The 22,608-nt window shown below is 36.5% G+C and overlaps 1 protein-coding gene across 1 annotated transcript in view; it reads left to right on the forward strand.

Annotated features, from left to right (window-relative positions):
- DNAH7 (dynein axonemal heavy chain 7) overlaps window positions 1-22,608 on the forward strand; it is a 326,128-nt gene that overhangs the window by 178,194 nt on the left and 125,326 nt on the right. Inside the window, exons 37-43 of the mRNA XM_069070242.1 lie at window positions 1,994-2,162; window positions 4,547-4,673; window positions 5,995-6,214; window positions 15,377-16,249; window positions 18,780-19,009; window positions 20,043-20,373; window positions 22,249-22,595. Of these exons, the coding sequence (XP_068926343.1) occupies window positions 1,994-2,162; window positions 4,547-4,673; window positions 5,995-6,214; window positions 15,377-16,249; window positions 18,780-19,009; window positions 20,043-20,373; window positions 22,249-22,595 (2,297 nt within the window). The remainder of the gene's footprint in view (window positions 1-1,993; window positions 2,163-4,546; window positions 4,674-5,994; window positions 6,215-15,376; window positions 16,250-18,779; window positions 19,010-20,042; window positions 20,374-22,248; window positions 22,596-22,608) is intronic.

Here is a 22,608-nt window from a genome sequence, read left to right on the forward strand (position 1 = left end):
AAAACAGTCAGTGGAATAGGAAAGATTAAAAATGCATGAGAGAGAGGTGATAATTAATGGAACAAGGTGCTGGAAAAGAAGGGAAAGGACAGAAAAAAGACCTGGCCTTGACAAGGAGTAGGGACCCTTTGTCCTTCAAGATAGGATTGACAGAGGAGAAAATGAGTGAAGACACTTAAAATTCTGAGTACATATTGAGAAAAAGAGAGTTATTCGAGTTTTTCCCTTTGAAGTAGGGGACTTCTTCGTTTGCTTTAATTGTAGTGAGTGAGCTCTTGAGAAAGGGAAAATTTTGAAGTAATCACTGTATAGAATGAGTTTTACAAATACACAGGCATATTTATAAAGCATTACATTTTTCCTGTTTTTATGAGTTTCTTAGAGGCAGCATAATATGGTAGAAAGGGAACTGGATGCCGAGCACAGTACTTGGGTTCAAATCCCATCTCTGTCACTTAATATTCCTGTAATGTTGGGCAAGCCACTAATCCCTTTGGGCTTCAGTTTCTTCATCTGTAAAATGATGGGATTGGACTAGATGGTTCTGAGGTGACTTGCAGCTCTAAATCATAGATTTTATGATCCTAAGTAGTTGCTTTTACTAGTAAGACACTCTAGATTATGGACAGAAATGAAACAGTACCTATCCTCAAAGAGTTTCCATTCTTTCTGTCACAGAAAAGAATAATGCAGAGTAGTTTGAGAAAGAAAGGAGCCTTAATACCTGGGAGAAGCAGAAAAGGCTGTACAACACAAGTGGTAGCTGAGTTTAGGGTTGAAATAAAAGGATTCTGAAAAATACAGATAAGGCTGTGTGTGTATATATATATGTATACACACACACACACATATAAGAGGTTGTTCAGGCAAGACGGGGGGGGGGGGGATCACCCTTTGACCCAGCAATACCACTTCTAGGGTCATATCCCAAAGAGATCATAGAAGTGGGAAAAAGACCTATATGTACAAAAATATTTATAGCAGCTCTTTTTGTGGTGGCAAAGAATTGGAAATCAAGGGGATATCCATCAACTGGGGTATATGAATGGTATATGATATATGATATAATGGTATATGAATGTAATGGAATACTGTTGTGCTATAAGAAATGAGGAGCAGATGAACTTCATAATAACTTGGAGAGACTTATATAAACTGATGCTGAGTGATAAGAGGAGAACCAGGGGAAATTTGTACACAATTACAGACTCATCATATGTGTGATGACTAACTTTGATGGATGGGGCTAAAGACTGATGATGGAAAGGGCTATCCATATCCAGAGAAAGAACTGCAGAGTCTGAATACAGATTGAAGCAAACTACTTTCTCTCTCTCTCTCTCTCTCTCTCTCTCTCTCTCTCTCTCTCTCTCTCTCTCTCTCTCTCTCTGTTTTGTTTTGTTTCTTCTTTCTCATTGTTCTCTCCATTGGTTATAATCCTTCTTTACAACTTGACTAATGTTTCATGTGAAGGTATTTGTAGATCCTATATTTGACTGCATGCTGCCATGGGGGGGGGAGATGAGAAAGGGGGGAGAAAATTTGAAACTCAAGGGATTGTGGAACTGAATTTTGTAAACTAAAATCAAATAAATTTAAATTAAAAAAAAGAAGGGGGGATCACACAACTTGTATGAATAGGTAGAGGCAGAGAGATGAATTGTCAAGTTTAGGAGCAGCTAGAAGTGTAATTTGACTGAAATAGAGAATATGTGAAAAGGAGTAACATAAAGCAAGTTTGTAAAGGCATATTTTAGCCAAATTCTATAAGTGATAGTTTTAAATGCCAGGTTAATAAATTTATATTTTGTCCCACAGTTAATAGGGAGCCACTGAAGATTTTTGAGCAGAGTGGCATACTTCACTCACCTCAAGCTTTTTCTCTATATACATCTAAACAAAAATGAGAAGAAATATTCATCTAGAAATAATGCATTAATTCAGAAACTTGAGGTATGATCTAGAATCTCACATTTTTAATTATAATTTTTAGATTGTCTTTGTAGATGATGTAAACATGCCAGCTCGGGAAGTATATGGGGCTCAGCCACCAGTTGAATTACTTCGCCAGTGGTTGGATCACTGGAACTGGTATGATCTTAAAGACTGCTCCATGATTAAACTAGTGGACATTCAAATCATGTGTGCCATGGGACCTCCAGGTAAGTTTTCTCTGAATTTGCTATTTAAAAAAACAAACAAACATAGTATCCTGCAGACAGTATGATTTCCCTAACCTACCCCTCTTCCCACGTTGAACAGGTTGGAATTTCACTGATTCATTTGTACATTGGTCATGTATGAGCTTTCCTCCCCACCTATATATGTGTATGTGTTTAATGGTTAATTTTTTAATTATACCTTAACAAACATCAACCAACATTAACATTTAAGTATCCAAAGAAGAACACAAAGGGATTATATGTGAAACTGTGAATTTCTATTATGTAGCTTTAAAATTCTGCATCAAATTTTAACACAGTAATACCAAAATCGCCCTGTTTATCTGCATTCCCCTTTGAACTTCCAGAATTCTGCTCTTTTCTGTACATTTTTTAATGCTTCACTGGTGCTCCTTTTTTCTTTTTCATCTGTCACTATCCATCAGTACCCTACCTCCACTCTTATCTATGATTAATATTTTAATTTACATAGTATCATGCTTTATGTGTACGTGATGTGCTAGACATTATCAACACATAGACGATTTTCATTGGCATTGTTGCCATCACTAGAGCCCTCACCAAAATTGCAAAGTTGACCAAGATTGTTTTTGGAAGCCTATCTTTATCTTTTTCCTACCATCTGATACTCACTCCTCCATCCTTCTTGGGTACCCAGCACACTTATGCTGCTTCCTAAGCCTGTCCAAAGCTCATTATGATGGCTTCTTTAAGACCTGCTGTTGCCTGGAGCTCTCCATTCCTCACAGTTACCCTTCTGCTTCTTTCCTTCCCAATTTTAAAAAAAAATCACATTTCACAGAGCTCAGTCCACCATTTTTTTTAAGCTCATTTAAGTTTTAGCTAATCTGGTTAAAATAATTCAGAGTAAGTGTTTTGATGGCATGAATGATAAACTTAGGCCTCACTCATCATAGGTATATTTTCAAACAGAAGCTTGTTGACCCAAATATGTATCTAACTGGTGAAATGCATATGCAAGATATTTTTGAGTACGGACACACTCCCGGGTCTGTGGAAGCTTCTAAGCTTCCAGCCCTTTTTTATGCTATTCCACATCTCTCTGGGGCAGAATAAGATTGTCAGGTTGGGGCCACAGGGTGCTACTACCTCTAAAACCATATTTTCTGAAGAGAGAACTTACTTCCTGCCTGGTCCCTGTAAGAAGAGAAAAAGGAGAAAGTTGAGTCTAAAAAACCTCCTCCACATAACTGTTTCTATAGAGTATACATATATATGACTTCCAAAAGTATGCATGGTACAGTGGAAAAAGAACTGAATTTGGAGTTAGAGAACCTGGAGTAAATTTGGCTCTGTCATTTACTGTGTCAACTTGTTAAAATGGCACAGAATCTCTGGGTTTAAGTTTCCTTATCTATAAAATGGGACAAGAGTTGTGGGGAAGGCATGAGCAAGGTCCCTTTGGGCTCTCAAGCTATGGACCTTATATTAAATCCATAGATTTAATTCCTCCAGTTATGTGATTTTGTTTTGTCATATTCTTCAGGAACATAACCCCCATATTACTCAGGATTCAAGTGTACTAATAAAGAATGGTTTGCACAAATCTGATAGTTATAAATTTGCATTTATGCAAAAGATATATTAGGAAGTGATTTCACATTTAAAAAATCCTTTACAAAAAGATTTGCCAAAGCATTACTTTAACAAATTTTCCCAGTATGTATGAAATGTTATAATTTTTAAAGATTTTCTCAAATACATATCAATTATATACAGTAAGAAATAATTATTATGAATATCTAAAATAGATGCCAAGGCCTCACATTTTGATATTTTACTCCTTTTATAACATTTGATGAGCATAATCCAATAGGTAAGTAAAATTAGGTAACCATACAAACTGCTTAATCAGATCTCAAGGAAATTCACTTTGTGGAGAGTTTGGAGAATGAGAGTATATGCTGAGTTTCTGGCTATATAAATATAGACAAATTGGATTTTAGTCTTATTCACTGGCAGGTTTAAGGGAATAATCTGATGCTTCTGGTCTCTAATGCAGAGATTAGCCACAGAAATGTACCATGAAAAGCAAACTCACTGAATTTGTCTGTCAGATCTGATTTCCCCTGGAGATTTCAACCTAACCTAAGACAAAGTCCACATAACTGCAGATGCCAGTTATTCTGATAAAGTGAAAACAACCCCACAGTCTAAAGTTATCCAGATACTGTCAACTCTGCTAAAATTGATTAGATGGGCTGTTTACCCTTTGCTTCAGTCTCTGCTGTGTAAATTTTACCATCTGGCAAGTTTCTTCATCATGTAAAATCTTAAAAATTAAATGAACACTTACTTAGAAGTTTTATTTTATTATTAACATTAGACTTTCTGATATTTAGGTGGTGGGAGAAACCCAGTCACTCCTCGATATATGCGTCATTTTAATATGATCACCATTAATGAATTTGATGATACTGCCATGTATACAATTTTCTCTAGAATCTTAAACTGGCATTTCAACATTTGGTAAGTAGATTTCTTCCAATGGAGAATTGTGAAATCTGTGGGTATCCCATAAAATAGCTTCCTGGAGTTCTAAAATAAGGGGCACAGAATTCATCACCAAAGATATCTTGACCATAAATGCATGTTAGGTTGGGCTACCCCAGTGGTCCATAATACTATGGCCATCTGTGAGATTTACTCAGAGACAGTGATGAAGAAGGAAGCCACACTGGCTCCTAGTCAGGATACCATAGGAACAAAGAATCAGTCTTTAAAAACCTAATCTTCCACCTACCCATTTCTGACTCTCTGTCTCTGTCTCTCTGTCTATGTCTCTCTGTCTCTGTCTCTGTCTCTCTCTCTCTCTGTCTGTCTGTCTCTCTCTCAATGGAGAGATTACTGAATCAGAATACCTCAGTTACAGGCCTAATTCTATTGATTATATGAGTGAATTTAGAAAGTCCTTTAATATCCCTCATTTGTGAAATCAGGAAGTGTAGCAGCAAGCACCCCAAGCATCCTCAGGGTTTGCTGCCACCACCGGTTCTTAGATCTGCTTTGATAAAGGAAAACAACTCAAAATGGGTTAACAAGCTTACTTTAATCAGTCAGACATATATCGTTTACCTTGTTCAGGAGAAAAGGTCAGCACCCCGAACTTGAAAGTACACAGACAGAATTATCAAGATAGAAACAGATCTAGTAGACAGATTTCAAACTGTCCAACCATTACATCCATACCCAGTCAACATCTGGGTTTCAACATCTGGGTTTTTCAAAGCCGGGGGGGCTCTGGACAACGGCTTCCCAGAATCCACATGAAATCACAGAACAGGAAGGACATTCAAAATCATCTATAAAATCCCTTCCAGCTCTAAATCCTATCATCCTTTTTCCTTTTCTCTTTCTTTTGAACAAACCTACCTTCTGACTAATTTTTGTCACAGAGAATTAGCTATAACTATGCCATAGAAGGAAGTATTGCATTATTGGGGAAAGCTCTGACTTCAAATAAGGCAAAATTTGGTTTCTTATCTATTAGTTCTACAACTCACTATTTTAGTGACCTTCAGTAAGTTACATAAAATGAAAATAATATGTATCTTGCTTATTTTTCTAGGATTGACACGATACAGTAAGAGCATAAATTTGAAATAGCTTTAAAAGAAACAAAGTATTAGTGTTATCATTATTATTGTTATTGGCCCCATTATTTTGGGAAACAAAGACTTTGAACTCTTCATAAATAAATATATCATCACCATAATCAAGTGTCTCCATTTTTGTTTTAACAGTACAGTGTACCCCATTCTTACCTTATACTTTTTTTAATGTTATTTAGCTATGCCTTCCCACTAGAGTTTTCAGACTTGACCGAGCAGATTGTCAGTAGCACGATGATTGTGTATAAGGAAGCAATGAAGAATCTTTTACCAACTCCAGCTAAATCACACTACCTGTTCAACCTCCGTGATTTCTCTCGTGTCATTCAGGGCGTTTGTTTGTCCAGACCTGAAAGCACAGAAGACCAAAGTACAATTAAGCGCCTTTGGGTACATGAGGTAAACTTTAATGTGACAGAAACTTAATGATACTAGGCAAAGATCATTTGTACCGATTGAGATGAAAAATTCAGTCATACTACTTCATTCGCTAAACAAAGATTCCTTGAGTAATAACTATTTGCAAGGTATTGTGCTAGTCATTGTGAGGACACAAGGATGAAATGTGTAGTTGTCATCATGAAAACAAAACCTTCAGATTGTTGACAGAAGTTTTCCCTTTTCATTGGAATGTTTTGGTGTGGTGTGTGTGTGTGTTTGTGTGTGTGATGGATGTTTGAAAATTACTGTTTTGTCTTTTCTGAAATTTCCTCCATCCTTCCTATTGATTCTTTGAATGTAAGTGATGCTTCTGACAATCTCTTTAATTATATTATGTCTTTTGATTTGATTTCTAATTAATCTAGCTCTGGAGAAGGAACAGTTTTATTATATAAACTGCTTTTATTTTACTAATATACTTATTTTCATTGTTGAAGTGTAGACGTGGGTGGAAATAAAATTGCAAAGCAACCTACTCTTCATTAATGCACAGTGCCTTGAATATATGTGCTTAATGAATATTTGTTATTAAAACGAATTTTCAAATCTTACAGTTTAATGGAGAAAAGTTTCGCTCTTATGCTTCACTGTGGTATGGAGGTGACCCCTGAATCCTATGTCAATGGAGTACTAAGCCCTGGAAATTTTTTCAGTGCTGGAAAGGATTCAAGTATTGTCCCAGGGACCAACCATATCTACCTCCCTAAAGCAAGCTAAGCTAGCTAACAAATTCCAATAGCTGACATTTTTTTTTTTGGCTGTGGCCAAATCAAGAAAACAAAGAAAACTATTAAATGCCCCTCCCTGTGCATCTCCTTTCTCCGTAGTGACAGTGGTGGAGTAACAGAGGAAAGGGCAACAGGTTCCAAGAATTGCGTCATTTTTTAGGCTGTCTGTACATAGTAACTTAACTGGTAGTGTGCTAAATATCTTACCTTTATCCAGTGACCAACATAACATCTTATTGGAAGAACTGAGCCAAACTGAAAAAAATCAATAAATTTGTCATGCGGGCGGCTAGGTGGCACAGTGAATAGAGCACTGGCACTGGAGTTAGGAGGACCTGAGTTCAAATGTGCCCTCAGACACTTAACACTTACTAGCCATGAGACCTTGGGCAAGTCATCTTACCCCAATTGCCCTGCCTTCCCCCTCCAAAAAAAAAGATTTTTCTTATGATAAAATCAAGAGAAAAGAAATTGTAGTTACGTGGAAGGATGGGTCCAATGTTTTCTTTAGAGAGGCTAACAAATTTGGTGGACTTTGTTTCAAGAAACATCACTTCATGAGATACTTGTTCTTTCTGACTTAAAGTTTTTGTGATGAACCTAAGCAAAAAGGTCTTTATGAAGATAATTGCAACTTGTGTAGCAACATCTCATACTGAGGATAGGAAGTTAAATTTTATCATGATTTTGCCAAATCCAAGTCAACTTATAATTTGATACTTGGTTTCTTCAGTAAAAAGCTGGGTATGGAAGAGGATAGCAAAAAAATGTTGGAAAATATGGCTCAGGTTTGAGAAATAAAAGAAGCAAAGGCTTGTGAACTACTCAGAAGTCTCATGTCTACCAGGAAAATGTTGCAAGATCCTGAACATGGCAAGGGAAGGGAATAAATATTTATTAAGTGCCTTTTATGTTACCAGGCTATCTCATTTGATCAAGCAAATGATTCTCCACACAAAATTCAAAACTATGAAATTGACTGCCTCTTAATAAACAGGAAGTACTTGGTTGTATTAGAATCAGCTGCCTATATTACTGTCAAACCAGTAACTAATTAGAGTGAAGGTCAAAATCAACATCAAATTATGAAACATTGTGAAACAATAACATCAGTCTAACCAATTTCTACTGAGCCATTGGTGCTGAAAATGGAAAAATAGAAAAAAGCCAAGATACTCCCCTGTAGTGTCACCATTTCTTGTAAAAACCCTTAATATAAAATTACCTATACATCATGAAGGATAAAAGGAGTCCAGATACAAGCATATTCAACAAATACACAGTCTTCTTGGCAAGCCGTGAGAGATGGAAGCCTAGGACAATATTATTTTAGAAGACAAACTAATTTATAAAATACTGCTGAGGAGGATGGTGATATATTATGAGCAGTTTTTCTTTTTGAAATAGCAAAAAGCAGCAGAAGTAAAAAAAATCACAGAGAACTTGGAGTGAGACTGAAATAATAACAACTCACATTTACATATTACTTTGAGCTTTGCAATGTGTTAAATTTGCATTCATTATCTCATTTAATGCTCAATGAGCCACATTATCCCAAGAGCATGCATGCAAGGAACTAGCTCAAGGACAACAAAGAATTGTAAAAAGGGACAAATAGGTCAATATTTATTTGATGGTCTGTTTTTGTTGGAATCAACAAAGGAACCACCCACCACACTTGGACCCTCTGTTCTGGTTCTTGTCAGTGAAAAAGATATAAAGAAATAGATATATAAAAGATATAAAGAAGTACAAATGGGTTTTAGGAGGGCAGCTAAGTGGTGTAGTGAATAGAACACCATCCCTGGAGTCAGGAAGACCTGAGTTCAAATTTAGCCTCAGACACTTGGCACTTACTAGCTGTGTGACCTTGGGCAAGTCACTTAACCCCAAATTCCCTGCCTTCCCCCCTCCAAAAAGCAAAAAAAAGAGAAAGAAAGAAAGCAATAAAAGAGGAAGGAAGGAAGGAAGGAAGGAAGGAAGGAAGGAAGGAAGGAAGGAAGGAAGGAAAGAAGGGAAGAAGGGAAGAAGGAAAGGAGGGAGGGAGGGGAGGCTTTTAGGGAAGAGTACCTGGTCAAAATAGAGTGAACTCACCAAGTCTTAGAAAGAAGGAGGAATTGTTTTACAGTTATCTCAGAGAGGGGAAGTTGTAAACTCCATGAGAACATGGATGACATTTTATTCTTTTTGGATTATAGTAAATTTTCAATAGATATTTTAATTAAAATTATAATCTATAATAATTATACCTCGTAAATGCAAAGTGAAAAATTAAATACACATTGTAGTTTAGGCTTAATTTTATTTAGAAACTCTTTTCTTGTACATTTTAATAACTTGGATTAGCTATTATGATTTTATTAAAGTTTTCAGATTTTACTTTAGGAAATTAAGGAAAGCTATGTGGACTCAAATTCCTGCAACTTTTTACTTCCCATTTGACTGATACTCAGATTATATCTATATGATTCCAAAATAGATAACTTGATGCATTCAATTTGGTGGTTAGGGCTATGTAGACAAAAGCTAGTTCATTGTGTATATTTCTGATGTCCATCATTTTTTGGTAAGAACACAGAGGCATGACCCAAGGTAAAATTAAGTAAGTCAGATAATATACTATTGCCTATTAAAATTCTTTTAAGAAATAACTTCAGAAAGCACAGATCAGATATGTTATATCCTCTGGTCAGCCTCTTTTTGGTGCTCAGTGTGCCAAGTCCTTGTGGTATTTTTGTAGATCTAGCCGCAGATGCATGAGAGAAACCAAGGGACAACAGCTGGTTATTCTTTCTGGAAGAACAGAGTCCAAGAAGAGCATAAGAAGGGCATATAGTGGCCAGTGATCTCTTAATTGTCAAGTCCAATGGCCTTTTCTCAATCCTGACCTTCTTTTGACCTCTCTACAGCTTTTTGATACTGTTGATCACCTTCTCCAGACCCTTTGCTGCTTCTTGATCCATGTTATATTCACTTATAGTGATTGTCCCCCAGAAGGCCCTGTATGGGGCAGATTTTCCTTTCAGTTCTATGCTATCTCACTTGGTCATCTCATCAGCTCCTCTGGGTTCAATTATCATCACTAAGCAGATGCTTCCCAAATCTATACATCCGTTTCTAGGCTCTCTTCTGAGCTATAGTCATGTACCACCACCTGTCTCTTGCTTATCTCATCTCGAAATGGATGTTCTATAGGCTTCTCCAGTTCAACATGTCCCCAAAAGAACTCATTATCTTTCCACCAGAAACTCTCCCTTTTCCCCCCTTCTGAACTTCTTTATTACTGCCAAGGACACGTCCATTCTCCCAGTCGTTCAGACTCACAACCCTCTGTGTCAGCTTCTACTCTTCCCTCTTGCTCGCCCTACATTTCCATATGATTGCCAAATCTTTTCACATTCACCTCCATGTCTCTCATATACTTCACACTACTTCTCTCTATTCACACAGTCACAACCCTAGTACAAACCCTCATCCCTTCTCACCTGGACTGTTTTCAATCATATTCTAACTGGCCCTTCTCCCTGGCTTTCCTTTATGCCTGGAATATTCTGTCCCCTTACCTCTACCTCTCAACTTCCCTGCTTTCCACTAGGACTCAGTTCAAAGTTCATCTTCTGTAGGGGGCCTGTCCCTATCTACTTCCTATCCACCATCCATCCCCAATGGCTTCTAATGTTTATCCCTGTCAGATGATCTCCCACCTATTTCTTATATATCTTATGTAGATGTAATTTTTACATTGCCCCTTCCACTAAAAATGAGCTTCTTGGGAGGCAAGGTCTATTTTTCACTTTCTTTGTCTCCACAATGATTAAGAGAGTAACTGGCTCATGATGTGTTTGATAAATGCTCATCAATTGACTGACTTCCAGGGAACTGCTAGGAAAGTCTGACCTGCCTTTGGCTCATTCTGCTCACCTGATGTTGAGCTGAGTTCCCTGTATGGTAAAGGTCCTGGTGTCAGGCCTTGTTTAGCAACGGTCGTTATCTTGCCTCCTTGGTTAAGTATCTTTCTGGCTCTCTTGCTGCTTTTTACATCTTCCATGATCTAGTTTCTCTGCCTACTCACTGTTCCTCAAACGCTCCATCTTCCTACTCTGTATTTGTATTGGCTGCCCCTCATGACTGGAAAGTTCCAGTTCCTTCCCTCCAACTCCCAGTTTCTCCAGCTTCCTTCAAGATTTGGCTTAATCCCTACCTTCTGCAAGAGGCTTTTCCTAGTTCTCCCTGCTACTGCCATCGTTTCTATACCACTTTACCTTCTAGTTGCACCTTATGTATCTTATGTGTCCAGACTAATTTATATGCTGTCACCCCCATTAGGATGTGAGCTCACTGCTGGCAGAGACCCTGGTTTTTGCTCTTCGTCTTAATACCAGTGCTTAGCACAGTACCTGATACATAGTAAGGACTTAATAAATTCTATTAGCATAATAACTATGTTAGCTGCATATAACCCAAAGGGGCTATATAGAAATATCAGCGATTTTTGCTGGTAAAATTAGCCACAACTTACTTGCTTCCTGCCTCTGTGATTTTTCTGTTTTGTCTATCAGGATGTGTATCTTTGACTCCTTTCCCCTTCGTTTTTCTTTTTTTCTTTTTTTGCTTTTTGCATGGGGAAGGCAGTGTAATTGGGGTTAAGTGACTTGCCCAAGGTCACAGGGTTAGTACGTGTTAAGTGTCTGAGGTCAGATTTGAACTCAGATCCTCCTGACTCTAGGGCCAGTGTTTTATTCGCTGTTACCTAGTTTCCCCTTTCCCCCTTCATTTTATACTTCACCTTTTTTTCTAGTTTTCCCCAAGATAACCAATACCCATGCACTTTCCCTAACTCCCCAGGAATGCTTATTCTATTCTCCCATTCTTCAGTGTCCCTGAATACCATTTCATTCTTTATACCTTCCCTTTCCCTCCTTCTCCCTCCTCCTAGTAAAAATTCCCCTGTCCTTTGTCTCTTTCTATTATGGTCTTGCTAAATGACTGGCTAGATAATAGATGAAATAACTCATCTAATCTAGCAAGGCCACAACCAAATGAGACTAAAGATATTATTAATTGCTTACTAGGTACAGAGCATTGTGCTAGTGCTGGGAAAGATACAAAGATTAGGCGACTAGGTCTCTGCTAGCATGAAGTTTACATTCTAATGACAGTCATTTATTGTTCACTAATTCCTCTTCTTATGTAACCTGTAAATCCCTCAAGACCTGAGGCTATTTGCTTTTTGTTTTTGTATGAGTTGTACCTAACAGAATTCCCTGCACATGATAAATGCTTAATCAATATGTGTTGGATTAAAGGAGGTGTTCTGAATAAATGAATTTCCCGAATACCTAACATTGAACCTTTCTTTGAGGGAAACATTTCTAAAATGATTACACAAAGACTTGCCTTTTTAAGAACAGAAAACAATGAATAATTTATCTTTTTTGGCCATTACTCTCTGTCTTGGCTGCTGTGATTTAGGACAAGTAAATAAGAGGCCAAAGACTTGTAGACTACTTGTGCCTTATGGAAGCTTCATGCATCTAGTGCAGCAATACCTTTATTCAAGAAGAGAATGAGAAGGCATTGGTCATGGTCTTCTCTAGCAACTTTTGAAGAAATGAAATTAACAGTATCTTAACAGAAAAGAAATAAATGGCTATAGATTCAACCATCATTTCAGTTAGCTATGAGGAGTCATACCATTAGTTGGTGAGAGTAAGGGTCAAAGAAAATGCCAAATTAAAAGAATGGGGGATAGAAATAAAAATATATTGTGGTATTACAGCATCTCCAGCCTGACCTGTTAAGCAAGCTATCAACCCAGAAAAATTTTGAACTGAAAAAAGGGACTGAATTAAGCTGCTGAATCTACTGATCAGAGTGTATTAGAAGAGTTTCATGAATCTAAAGCAATCACAATAATGAACAGGATGGAGGAACCTCAGAGAGAAAATTTTAATCTTCTTGCCAAGTAGAGACATTGAAGCCAAGGGAAACATCAGTGTAGAGTACAAAAACATTTGTAAAACGTTTTGGACAAGTATGACAGAAGCTGAGTGGTGTCATCTAACAAAGCAAAAAGTAGTCAAGAAGAAAGCAAGCCTGTAGAGAGCTTGATGTGAAATCCAGCTAATCCAGATTATTCCTAGAGCATTTGTGAAACTGAAAGGTACACAACAAATGTATGAAATGCAATAGATCTGCCATGTTTCTGTAGTGATCTGTCTTCATTTACAGTGATTAAGTAGAACAGCAATGACTAAACTGTGCAATCTCAGTACTAATATACTATTTGAAGCAGTATCAATGGCACTTAGATAAAATTGGAAAGAGAAGTTGGACCCAGGGCAAATAAATTCTTGAGGACACAAATTTTTAAGATACCCAGGAATCTGTTTTATTTTCAGTTTGTGAAATAAAACAAACATTTCTATAACATAGTAGAATAAAAAATATGATTATACATGAAACTGAAAATTTGTTATGTACAACTTGGTTTCCTTTTAAATATATAATGTTATCATGTAAATTTTTTTCCTTTTTTTTCCCCTGCATCCCCCCTAGAGGTGGCTACCATTAGTCACAAATATATACATATATGCAAAATCATTCTATGCATATTTCTATTTATCTGTTATTTATCTGGATACAATAGCATCTTCCTTCATAGGTTCTTTGTAGTTAATTTAAATATTTATAATAGTCAAAATGACTTAGGTGTGTTTTTAAAACTATGTTGCTGTTACTGTATACAACATTCTCTTGGTTCTGTTCATTTTCCTCTTTATTATTTCATGCAAGTCTATCCATGTTTTTCTAAAATAAACGAGCTCATCATTTTTTTAAAGCTTTTTGGAGGGGAGAAGGTAGGGCAATTGGGGTCAAGTGTCTTGCCCAAGGTCACACAGCTAGCAAGTGTTAAGTGTCTGAGATCAGATTTGAACTCAGGTCCTCATGGCCAGGGCTGGTGCTCTATTCACTGTGCCACCTAGCCACCCCGAGTTCATTATTTCTTAAAGCACAGTAGTATGTCATCATGAAATCACTTTTCAAGATATTTCAAAGAACTGAAGATTCCAAAAGGACAGAAAAAAATTACTAACGGTGTTTCCACCAGAAAAAGTGACTATGAAGCTACCAGTATCTACTGAGTCATATTCCTGTTTTCTTATCTCTAAAAATGTTTTTAAATTAAATTTAAATTAAAAATGTTTTTTAATTAAATTTTATACACGCATCAGTGGTGAAGTTCTTCGAATCCTTCTTTGCAGATGATTCATTCCTATTAATTGTATTAACTTTGGAATCCTATAAAAATTCCTCAATTAAATATGCAGGGATGCAAAGGAGATCAGTCAAACCATCCATATTAGAAAAATGAAGGAATGAAATTAATTTTAGCCAGATTACGACATATCCCCAGATGTATGTGTGTTGGAAGACAGAAGAAGAGGGAGAAGGAGCAATGTAGTGTTTAGAGAGCTCCCTGGCTAAAGTCCTACCTCCAACATATTGTCTCTGTGACTCTGAGCAAGTCACATAATTATTTAGTGCTCAAGGCAGCTCTCCAAGTCTGTGGCTTGCAAAATAATAGGTGTCAGTCTCCATTGGTAGGGTAGTTTCCTCACCTGGAATTTCTTATACCAGTGAAATCACAGTTCTAGTAAATAAACAAATAGAAGCATTTAGGTGGCCCAGTGGATAGAGTGCTGGATGTAGAGTCAGGAAGCCCTGAATTCAAGTCCTTTCTCAGATAACTATGAGGACACATTCTCCCTAGTCCTCAGTTTCCAGGTCTGTGCAAAACAAAGTCTTTGACTAGATATGATCTCTAAGGACCCTTAGAGTTTTAACCATATATTAACCAAGGAATTAATGATTTTATTTTTAGCATTCGTGCTCATAAATTTTATATTTTGAGATAATTGGCAAATAATTATGTTAATTTGTGTATACTTTAAATTAAATATCAAGTTAGCACTTTGAAGGTTTACAATTTCATCAATATCTTTACTTCCTTTATTCAACAAAGATTTCATGGATTGAAAAAGTCACCTAATGACCAACCTTTTGGTTATGAGCCAGCCTTTCAATACTTATTAGTCTGGCTGTTGAATAACAAACATATGTTTGTCACTAGGCCTATACTAGCCTTTCTATAACTTGGTAAGACCTACTGGGTCTTTCACTTAGCTGAAATAGTCTTAAGGAACCCAAAGTCATTCCCAAACCACAGTGAGGTATTTGAAAAGAAATTTAGTAGGAAAAATGTTTCTTTAAACCTATAGAGATTTTCTTGAATTTTTCCATGATCTTTTCTTTAGATTAATCTTATTAAAGTACCAATAAAACAAAATAGCAACATTTGATACCGAGCATTTTATTTTTTATTATTTAGGTACTTCGAGTATATTATGATCGTCTACTAGATAATTCAGATAGAAGTTGGCTTGTGGGTTTTATCGAGGAAATGATGGAAACCAACATGGGAGAAAATTTTCATGAACTTTTTAAAGCTTTGGACTTTAATGATGATGGAATAGTAGAAGAAGATGACTTACGCAGTTTAATGTTTTGTGATTTCCATGATCCCAGAAGGGAAGATACTAACTACAGGGAAATCAGTGATGTGGACAGTCTTCGAGTTGTGGTTGAAGGTCATCTTGACGAATATAATAATATGACTAAGAAAACCATGCAGCTTGTATTATTCCGATTTGCCATAGAACATATAAGCAGAATTTCCAGGATCCTTAAGCAACCTCGAAGTCATGCTCTTCTGGTTGGTGTTGGAGGCAGTGGTAGACAGTCAGTCACCAGATTAGCTGCCCATATGTCTGATTATACAATTTTCCAGGTTGAAATATCCAAAAGCTATGGTACTTATGAGTGGCATGAAGATTTAAAACTCATCTTAAGGAAATCATCTGAAGGAGAGATGCAGGGTGTTTTCTTGTTTACAGATACACAGATAAAAAGAGAATCATTTCTAGAAGATATTAACAATTTGCTAAATGCAGGGGAAGTTCCAAATCTTTTTGCAGTAGATGAAAAGCAAGAAATATGTGAAAAAATGCGTCAGATAGATCGCCAGCGGGATAGAACAAAACAGACAGATGGTAGTCCCATAGCTCTTTTTAACATGTTTATTGATCGCTGTCGAGATCAACTTCATGTAGTCCTGGCTATGAGTCCAATTGGAGATGCATTCCGTAATCGTCTTCGAAAATTTCCAGCTCTTGTTAATTGCTGCACCATTGACTGGTTTCAGGTATTGTTTTATAAATTTTAAATTTGCATGTTCATCTGTAGAAACTCAAGTCTTTCTTATGTTATATTTTCCTATCACATAAAAGTCAGTTTAGCAAAATGTCCTGGTTAGGTAAAGTCAAAAGTAAAAAATGTTTTCTCGGACTCCCCTCTGAGAAGTCAAGATAATAAAGAAATTATCCATGAATCCCCTTTTTAATCATAAAAGTTACTATATTAATGAAAATTTCAATGAATATAAATATGCAAAAATAGTTACTCTAATTCTCCTTTCTGTCTCAGCTGTGTCATTTTCCAGGGATGCAGAATAAAGAAAATTTTCCATTGGGTGTTCATGTGTAAAGATAGGGAATATAATCTCCAGTTCCTAAAAAAAATCTTATGAAGTCTGTTCACAGCTATCCCCTGGGTTTCATGACCTTATCAGCACCCAGAAGCTTGGTACTGTTTCTTATACATATGTCCTCAGAAACATAGTTGTTCCACATTTCCCCACCTCCATTTTCCTATATCCCTTGTGGTATTGTTAAAACAATAATGATACTTTCAAGGATTCTTTTTAAGTGCAAAACAAGCTGCTATAAGCTGGATAACTTTTAATTATGGACCGACTATAAACAATAAATAATTATAGGCATTTAAAGTAGCTATAGAATTCAGCTTACTTTTACTGTAATTCCTTAATATTAAATCTCCACCGGTATATGCTTTCTAAAGCATCAGTTGTCATGACCCACAACTTTCTTGTAAAGACTTAAGGACAGGTGTCCTTCCCTCTACTGGTGTATACTAACCCTGTCCAACCCAGCTCTCATGACCCACTGAGCAGTCTTCCTGACCCCATCTACTCTAAAGACATTTCCCTGCCCTCTTATCCACTTATTGGACGGATCACTGGTTTACTGTCTATTCTCTGAACATTAGCTGAGATCTATATCTTCTTAGAAACACATCTCTATATTCTTATCCCCCCATTTATGCCTGGAATTCTGCAAACTTAGACACCTTGTCTCCTTGACATTAGTCCCATCATATTTGGTGTCAGTTCTTATGGCTAATCTGGTAAACTCCATTCAGCTCACTTAACTTGCTGGGTTTACTGACATACATATCACTTTATATTTGAAACATGCTTTTAAAAAAACGGAGAGATGAATAAGTCTTTATGTATATGTGAATACAAATATGCATATATATGTATGAACTGATAACACTAAGCACTAGTATGATACACTAGACATAAAATTAGAAATAGAATGACAATCACTAAGATAAGGGAGAGAAAAAAACAGTACCCAAAGTGGCAAAAGCACAGATTTTTTTCTGCCCTATCCTTTTTGTTCTCTTGAAGATTATAAACATGAAGGGGTAGCTAGGTGGCACAGTGAATAAATAGAGGACTGGCCCTGGAGTCAGGAGGACCTCAGTGCAAATCCGGCTTCAGACACTTAACATACTAGCTGTGTGACTTTGAGCAAGTCACTTAACCCCAATTGCCCTCCAAAAAGAAAAAAATATATATTATAACCATGTTTTTCATGAATAGAAGCCTCCCACTGGGTACTCAATCTATCCAAGTCATTCTGTTGCTAAAAGTGCTACTCCCTGGTAGAAACTAAGATTCAGTTTCATTACTTTTTATCCAGTATCCCTTTCACTTCTCCCACCAGGAACTGTCCCAAATATCAGGTCCAAATGATTTCACCAAGGTTTTTTCCTAAATAGTAGACTCATATAGACCTAGGCATTCCATAAAAATAATATATTTATTGCTACACAGAGAGAAAACTGAGTAATAATAATTCTTCTAGTACAAGTAAGCTTACATTTAGGTTTTCAATCAAAATAGAAACATGTTTATCCATAACTTATTACTATTTTATTGATGTGATTATTTATTTAGATTTTCAGTAAAAAAAATCCATATAACTATTGTGTGGTTGTAGTTCACTGGATGGATTTCTTTTTCAAAGACCATATAACTATATTCAGAAACTCAAGTGTTACTAATGCTAATAAAATTAAATTTTATTCTATGGAAGAAAAATATTGAGAGTTTTGTCAAGATTTTCTTAAGTTAGATAAAATTATTGTTGTTATTCAGTTATTTCAGTCACGTCTAACTCTTCGTGACTCCATTTGGGGTTTTATGGTAATGATACTCAAGTGGTTTGCCATTTCCTTCTCCAGCTCATTTTACAGATGAGGAACTGAGGCAAATAAGGTTAAGTGACTTTCCCAGGGTCATGAAACTAGTAAGTGTCTGAAGTCCTATTTGAACACATGACTTCAGGCCTGGCACTCTATCCCCTGTGCCACCTGGCTGCCACACTTTTATTGATAAAAGTTTTTATTTAGATTTGTAGTAAAAAAAAAAACACAAAACTATATTCAGACACTCAAGTGTTATTAATGCTAATAAAATTAAAATTTGTTCAATAGAAGAAAAATACTGAGAATTTTTTTAAATTTTTAAATTTTAATTTTATTCTTAAATTAGATGAAATACTAAATTTTTATCTCAAAAATAGACATGGCCTGAAGATGCATTACAAGCAGTTGCCTCACGCTTCTTACAAGATATTGAAATGTCAGAAGAAACACGAAATGGCTGTATTGATATGTGTAAAAGCTTCCATACTTCCACTATTGACTTATCTGAATCCTTCCATTCTGAACTTCAAAGGCACAACTATGTGACTCCTACTTCTTATCTTGAATTAATCTCCACATTCAAAACCTTACTGGAAAAGAAAAGGAAGTAAGAATAAAATTTCACTTTATTAAAATAATCTAAACTGGTATGTATATATTTGCCTGTATGTATAGCTATAAATATAAATTTAATGCAAATAACTAGTTAGCTAATAGATTATAATGTGATATTTAACCTCCTTCTACATGTGGCTTCCGTCATGCCTCTTTAATTTAACATTTTACAATTTGTTAGGTGAATTAAATGAAAAGTCCAATAAATATTTATTTTGCAATAAAGATGAATAATATATATAGAAGTAAGGCAGAGGGAGAAATAGAAGGGCAGGGTATTGTGATCAGAGAGGAGCTTTTCAGAATTCAAGATCTTGGGCATGGTCTATTTCTGGATGATGGTGAGATCTAAAGCATGACTAGCACTAAGGTGACTTTAAGTACAATAACAAGCAATACTGAATAGTAAGAGGGCAAAGAGATAAGAGAAAATGAGAGACAATGGAATTAGTCAAGGGTGAGAGACAATGCTTTGTTAAACTGATCAAAACTATGAAGAGTGGAAAGTTAAGAGGTCCTAAAGACAACAAATAAGAGTTTTAGAAGGAACAAACCAGAAAGAGGGATGGAAGGACTGAAGACGAGGTCAGGAAATTATTTCCTCCTTGAAAAATAATTGTGTAAATGTTGATGAAAATCTTAGTTATTCATCATATGCTGTCTTGAAAAAGAAACCATGAAAAAATACAGGTGTTATGAGAGGCAGCATGGTGTAGTGGTTAGACTGCTAGACTTGGAATCAGGAAGATGTGGGTTTGGATCCTTCCTCAGTGACATTAGCTATGTGACTCTGGTCAAGTCACTAACTTCTCTTGGGCTCAGTTTCCTTATATATAAAATGAGAATAGAGGTCTTAATGACCAGATCTAAATATATGATCCTGTGACCTTACAAAAGACTGAGAAACTCAGGGGTAACTGAAATAATATTTTATGAACACAAGTTGATAATGGGGGTGATGGATTAATGACGTTTGCAGAAAGCTTACAGTGTAACTGATCTTGTTTTTTTCTGGTTTCTTTCAGTGAGGTAATGAAAATGAAAAGGAGGTATGAGGTGGGCTTAGAGAAATTGGACTCTGCTGCATCCCAAGTGGCCACAATGCAGTATGAGTTGGAAGCTTTGCAGCCTCAGCTGAAAGTGGCTAGCAAGCAAGTTGATGAGATGATGGTAATAATTGAGAAAGAGTCCATAGAAGTTGCCAAAACTGAAAAAATAGTGAAAGCTGATGAAGCGGTAGCAAATGAACAAGCCATGGCCGCGAAGGCAATCAAGGATGAATGTGATGCTGATTTAGCAGAGGCCTTGCCAATTTTGGAATCGGCTCTAGCTGCGCTTGACACTCTTACAGCCCAGGTAAAGCTAATGATGCAGTATGTATGCACTTACCTTTGTGAAAACTAACCCTAATAACCAAATAAGATGATTTAACACTTGTTTCCTGAAAGTTTGGTTGGTTCTTGGATATCTCCACTTTGTATGTATTTCTAAGTCTCTTGTTAAAACAAACTGAATATCTGAAGGTAGACTCTACAGTCTGCTTTCATCCAGACTCACTGTCTTGCTGTACTGAGTCTCCATCACTCTCTGTGTTTCTATTTTGAAATATTATCATGAACTGATGTGTTTCTGACTCATTTCAACAAAGCTCCACAAGTCCTAGCAGCTGCTGCCTCAGGCCCAGGAGGGGGGATCCCCTCGGTGGCTCTGTGTGTGTGTGTGTGTGAGAGAGAGAGAGACAGAGAGAGAGACAGAGACAGAGCGACAGAGACAGCATTTACCAAAACAGAAGGGGTAGATATTTATATTAATTAAACAAGCATTTATTAAGAACTTACTATGTTCCAGATACTTTGTATCTGAGGATACAAAAGCAAAAAATCTGAAACAGGCCTTGCCCTCAAGGAACTTATATTCTACTCAAAGGAGCATAGGACATCTTCAGTTTTGTTCTCACCACTTCTTGATTCCTCTTGGGCTCTTGCAATTCTGAGTTTCCATTTTGAGATCGTCCACTTCACTTGTGGAACATTTTTTCCCCTTCTCCAATGGTCCCCTCACTCAAATTTGTCAGAACTTGTACAGGTGCCTTTTCTTTCTTCCAGGTCACCTTTCATTTATTTCTCCTTTTAGCTTTATTCTTTCTGCTTCCACTAAAGACTAGGAAGGCAATATTTGGAATTTGAGAGCTAGAGAGGAGGGTAAAGATGAGACTTTGAGGTTCTATGCCTAGGTCTTTTTCTACCTGTCTAATTTTGACCCTTTTACCATAGTTGAATGAGTCTACCAGGAGTTGGGGTAATAGTGAAATTTTCCTCTTTTCACAAGACAAGAACAATATCAAGAATAATGTTTAGGGAAGATGTTGCCATTTTCTCAGGATCCAGTTTCCATCTATAATCTGACCTAGTCACCTTAGACACAAGCCAGGAAATGAAAGTAAAGAAATGCTATGGGTTCAGGGCTGTGGCTTAGGTTCAAAGGGCTGCACTTAAGGACCTAGAGGGCCACATGTGGCCTTGAGGCCACAGGTTTCCCACCCCTGGGTTAGGATAAGATGGTTCTGTATTCTTTATCATCTCCTATTAGTATACTTGCTTTAAATTCAGCCATTAAGTGACTAATTTCTATTTCTCCCTAGTTCAATTTTATGTCATAACCCTTGTTAATCTTTCTAGTTTCAGTTTTCTCCTGTAGGAATCATAGCTGTAGGAACTTAGTCCTTTTCTCACTGGGAATCCTTGCTATTTTTGTCTGATTCCTTCTGTTCCTTGATTGACCATTTCATCCTTCTCTTCTGTCCCTAACTTGTCTTTCTTAATCTTAAATGCTAATTATGATACCTGATACTTACTGATGTCACAAGAATCTGGTTTGTTGTTAAGATACTAACAGGTCCTCAATATAAATATTAGTACATCAGTTTATATCCACATGTGCCTAATAACTTGCAAAAATTCTCAAGTGGATTTTCATGGATTTGTTGATTTTAAAAGCCAATATATGTAAATAAGAGGTTGTACAGATGCATTAAGTAGGAATTTGGATCAGGACTTAAAACTCATAGATATGTCTTCCAGTGCAACACTCTAGTTCAGTGGCCAGGACAACGACTTTTATGTGTAGACTAACACTATGAATAAGAAATTCACACCACTACCTTAAGAACAAATTATGGGTAGTTTTATCAGATTATTTCTTCAGTAGTAATTGAAATGTTTTTATTTCAAGGATATTACAGTGGTAAAATCCATGAAGAGTCCACCTGCTGGTGTCAAGATTGTTATGGAAGCTATATGTATCTTGAAAGGGATCAAAGCAGATAAAATTCCTGATCCATCAGGCTCAGGGAAAAAAATAGAAGACTTCTGGGGTCCAGCTAAAAGACTGCTTGGTGACCTTAGATTTCTTCAGTCACTTCATGAATATGACAAGGACAACATACCTCCAGCATATATGAATATAATTAGGAAAAACTATCTGCCAAATCCTGACTTTGTTCCAGAAAAGATTAGAAATGCTTCCACAGCAGCAGAAGGTCTATGTAAATGGGTTATAGCAATGGATTCCTATGATAAGTAAGTCCTAGTA

This window comes from Petaurus breviceps, unplaced genomic scaffold, assembly GCF_028583685.1.
Source record: "Petaurus breviceps papuanus isolate PSGF00001 unplaced genomic scaffold, PetGlider_PUasm1.0 90804, whole genome shotgun sequence".
In the NCBI taxonomy this organism is placed as follows: domain Eukaryota; kingdom Metazoa; phylum Chordata; class Mammalia; order Diprotodontia; family Petauridae; genus Petaurus; species Petaurus breviceps.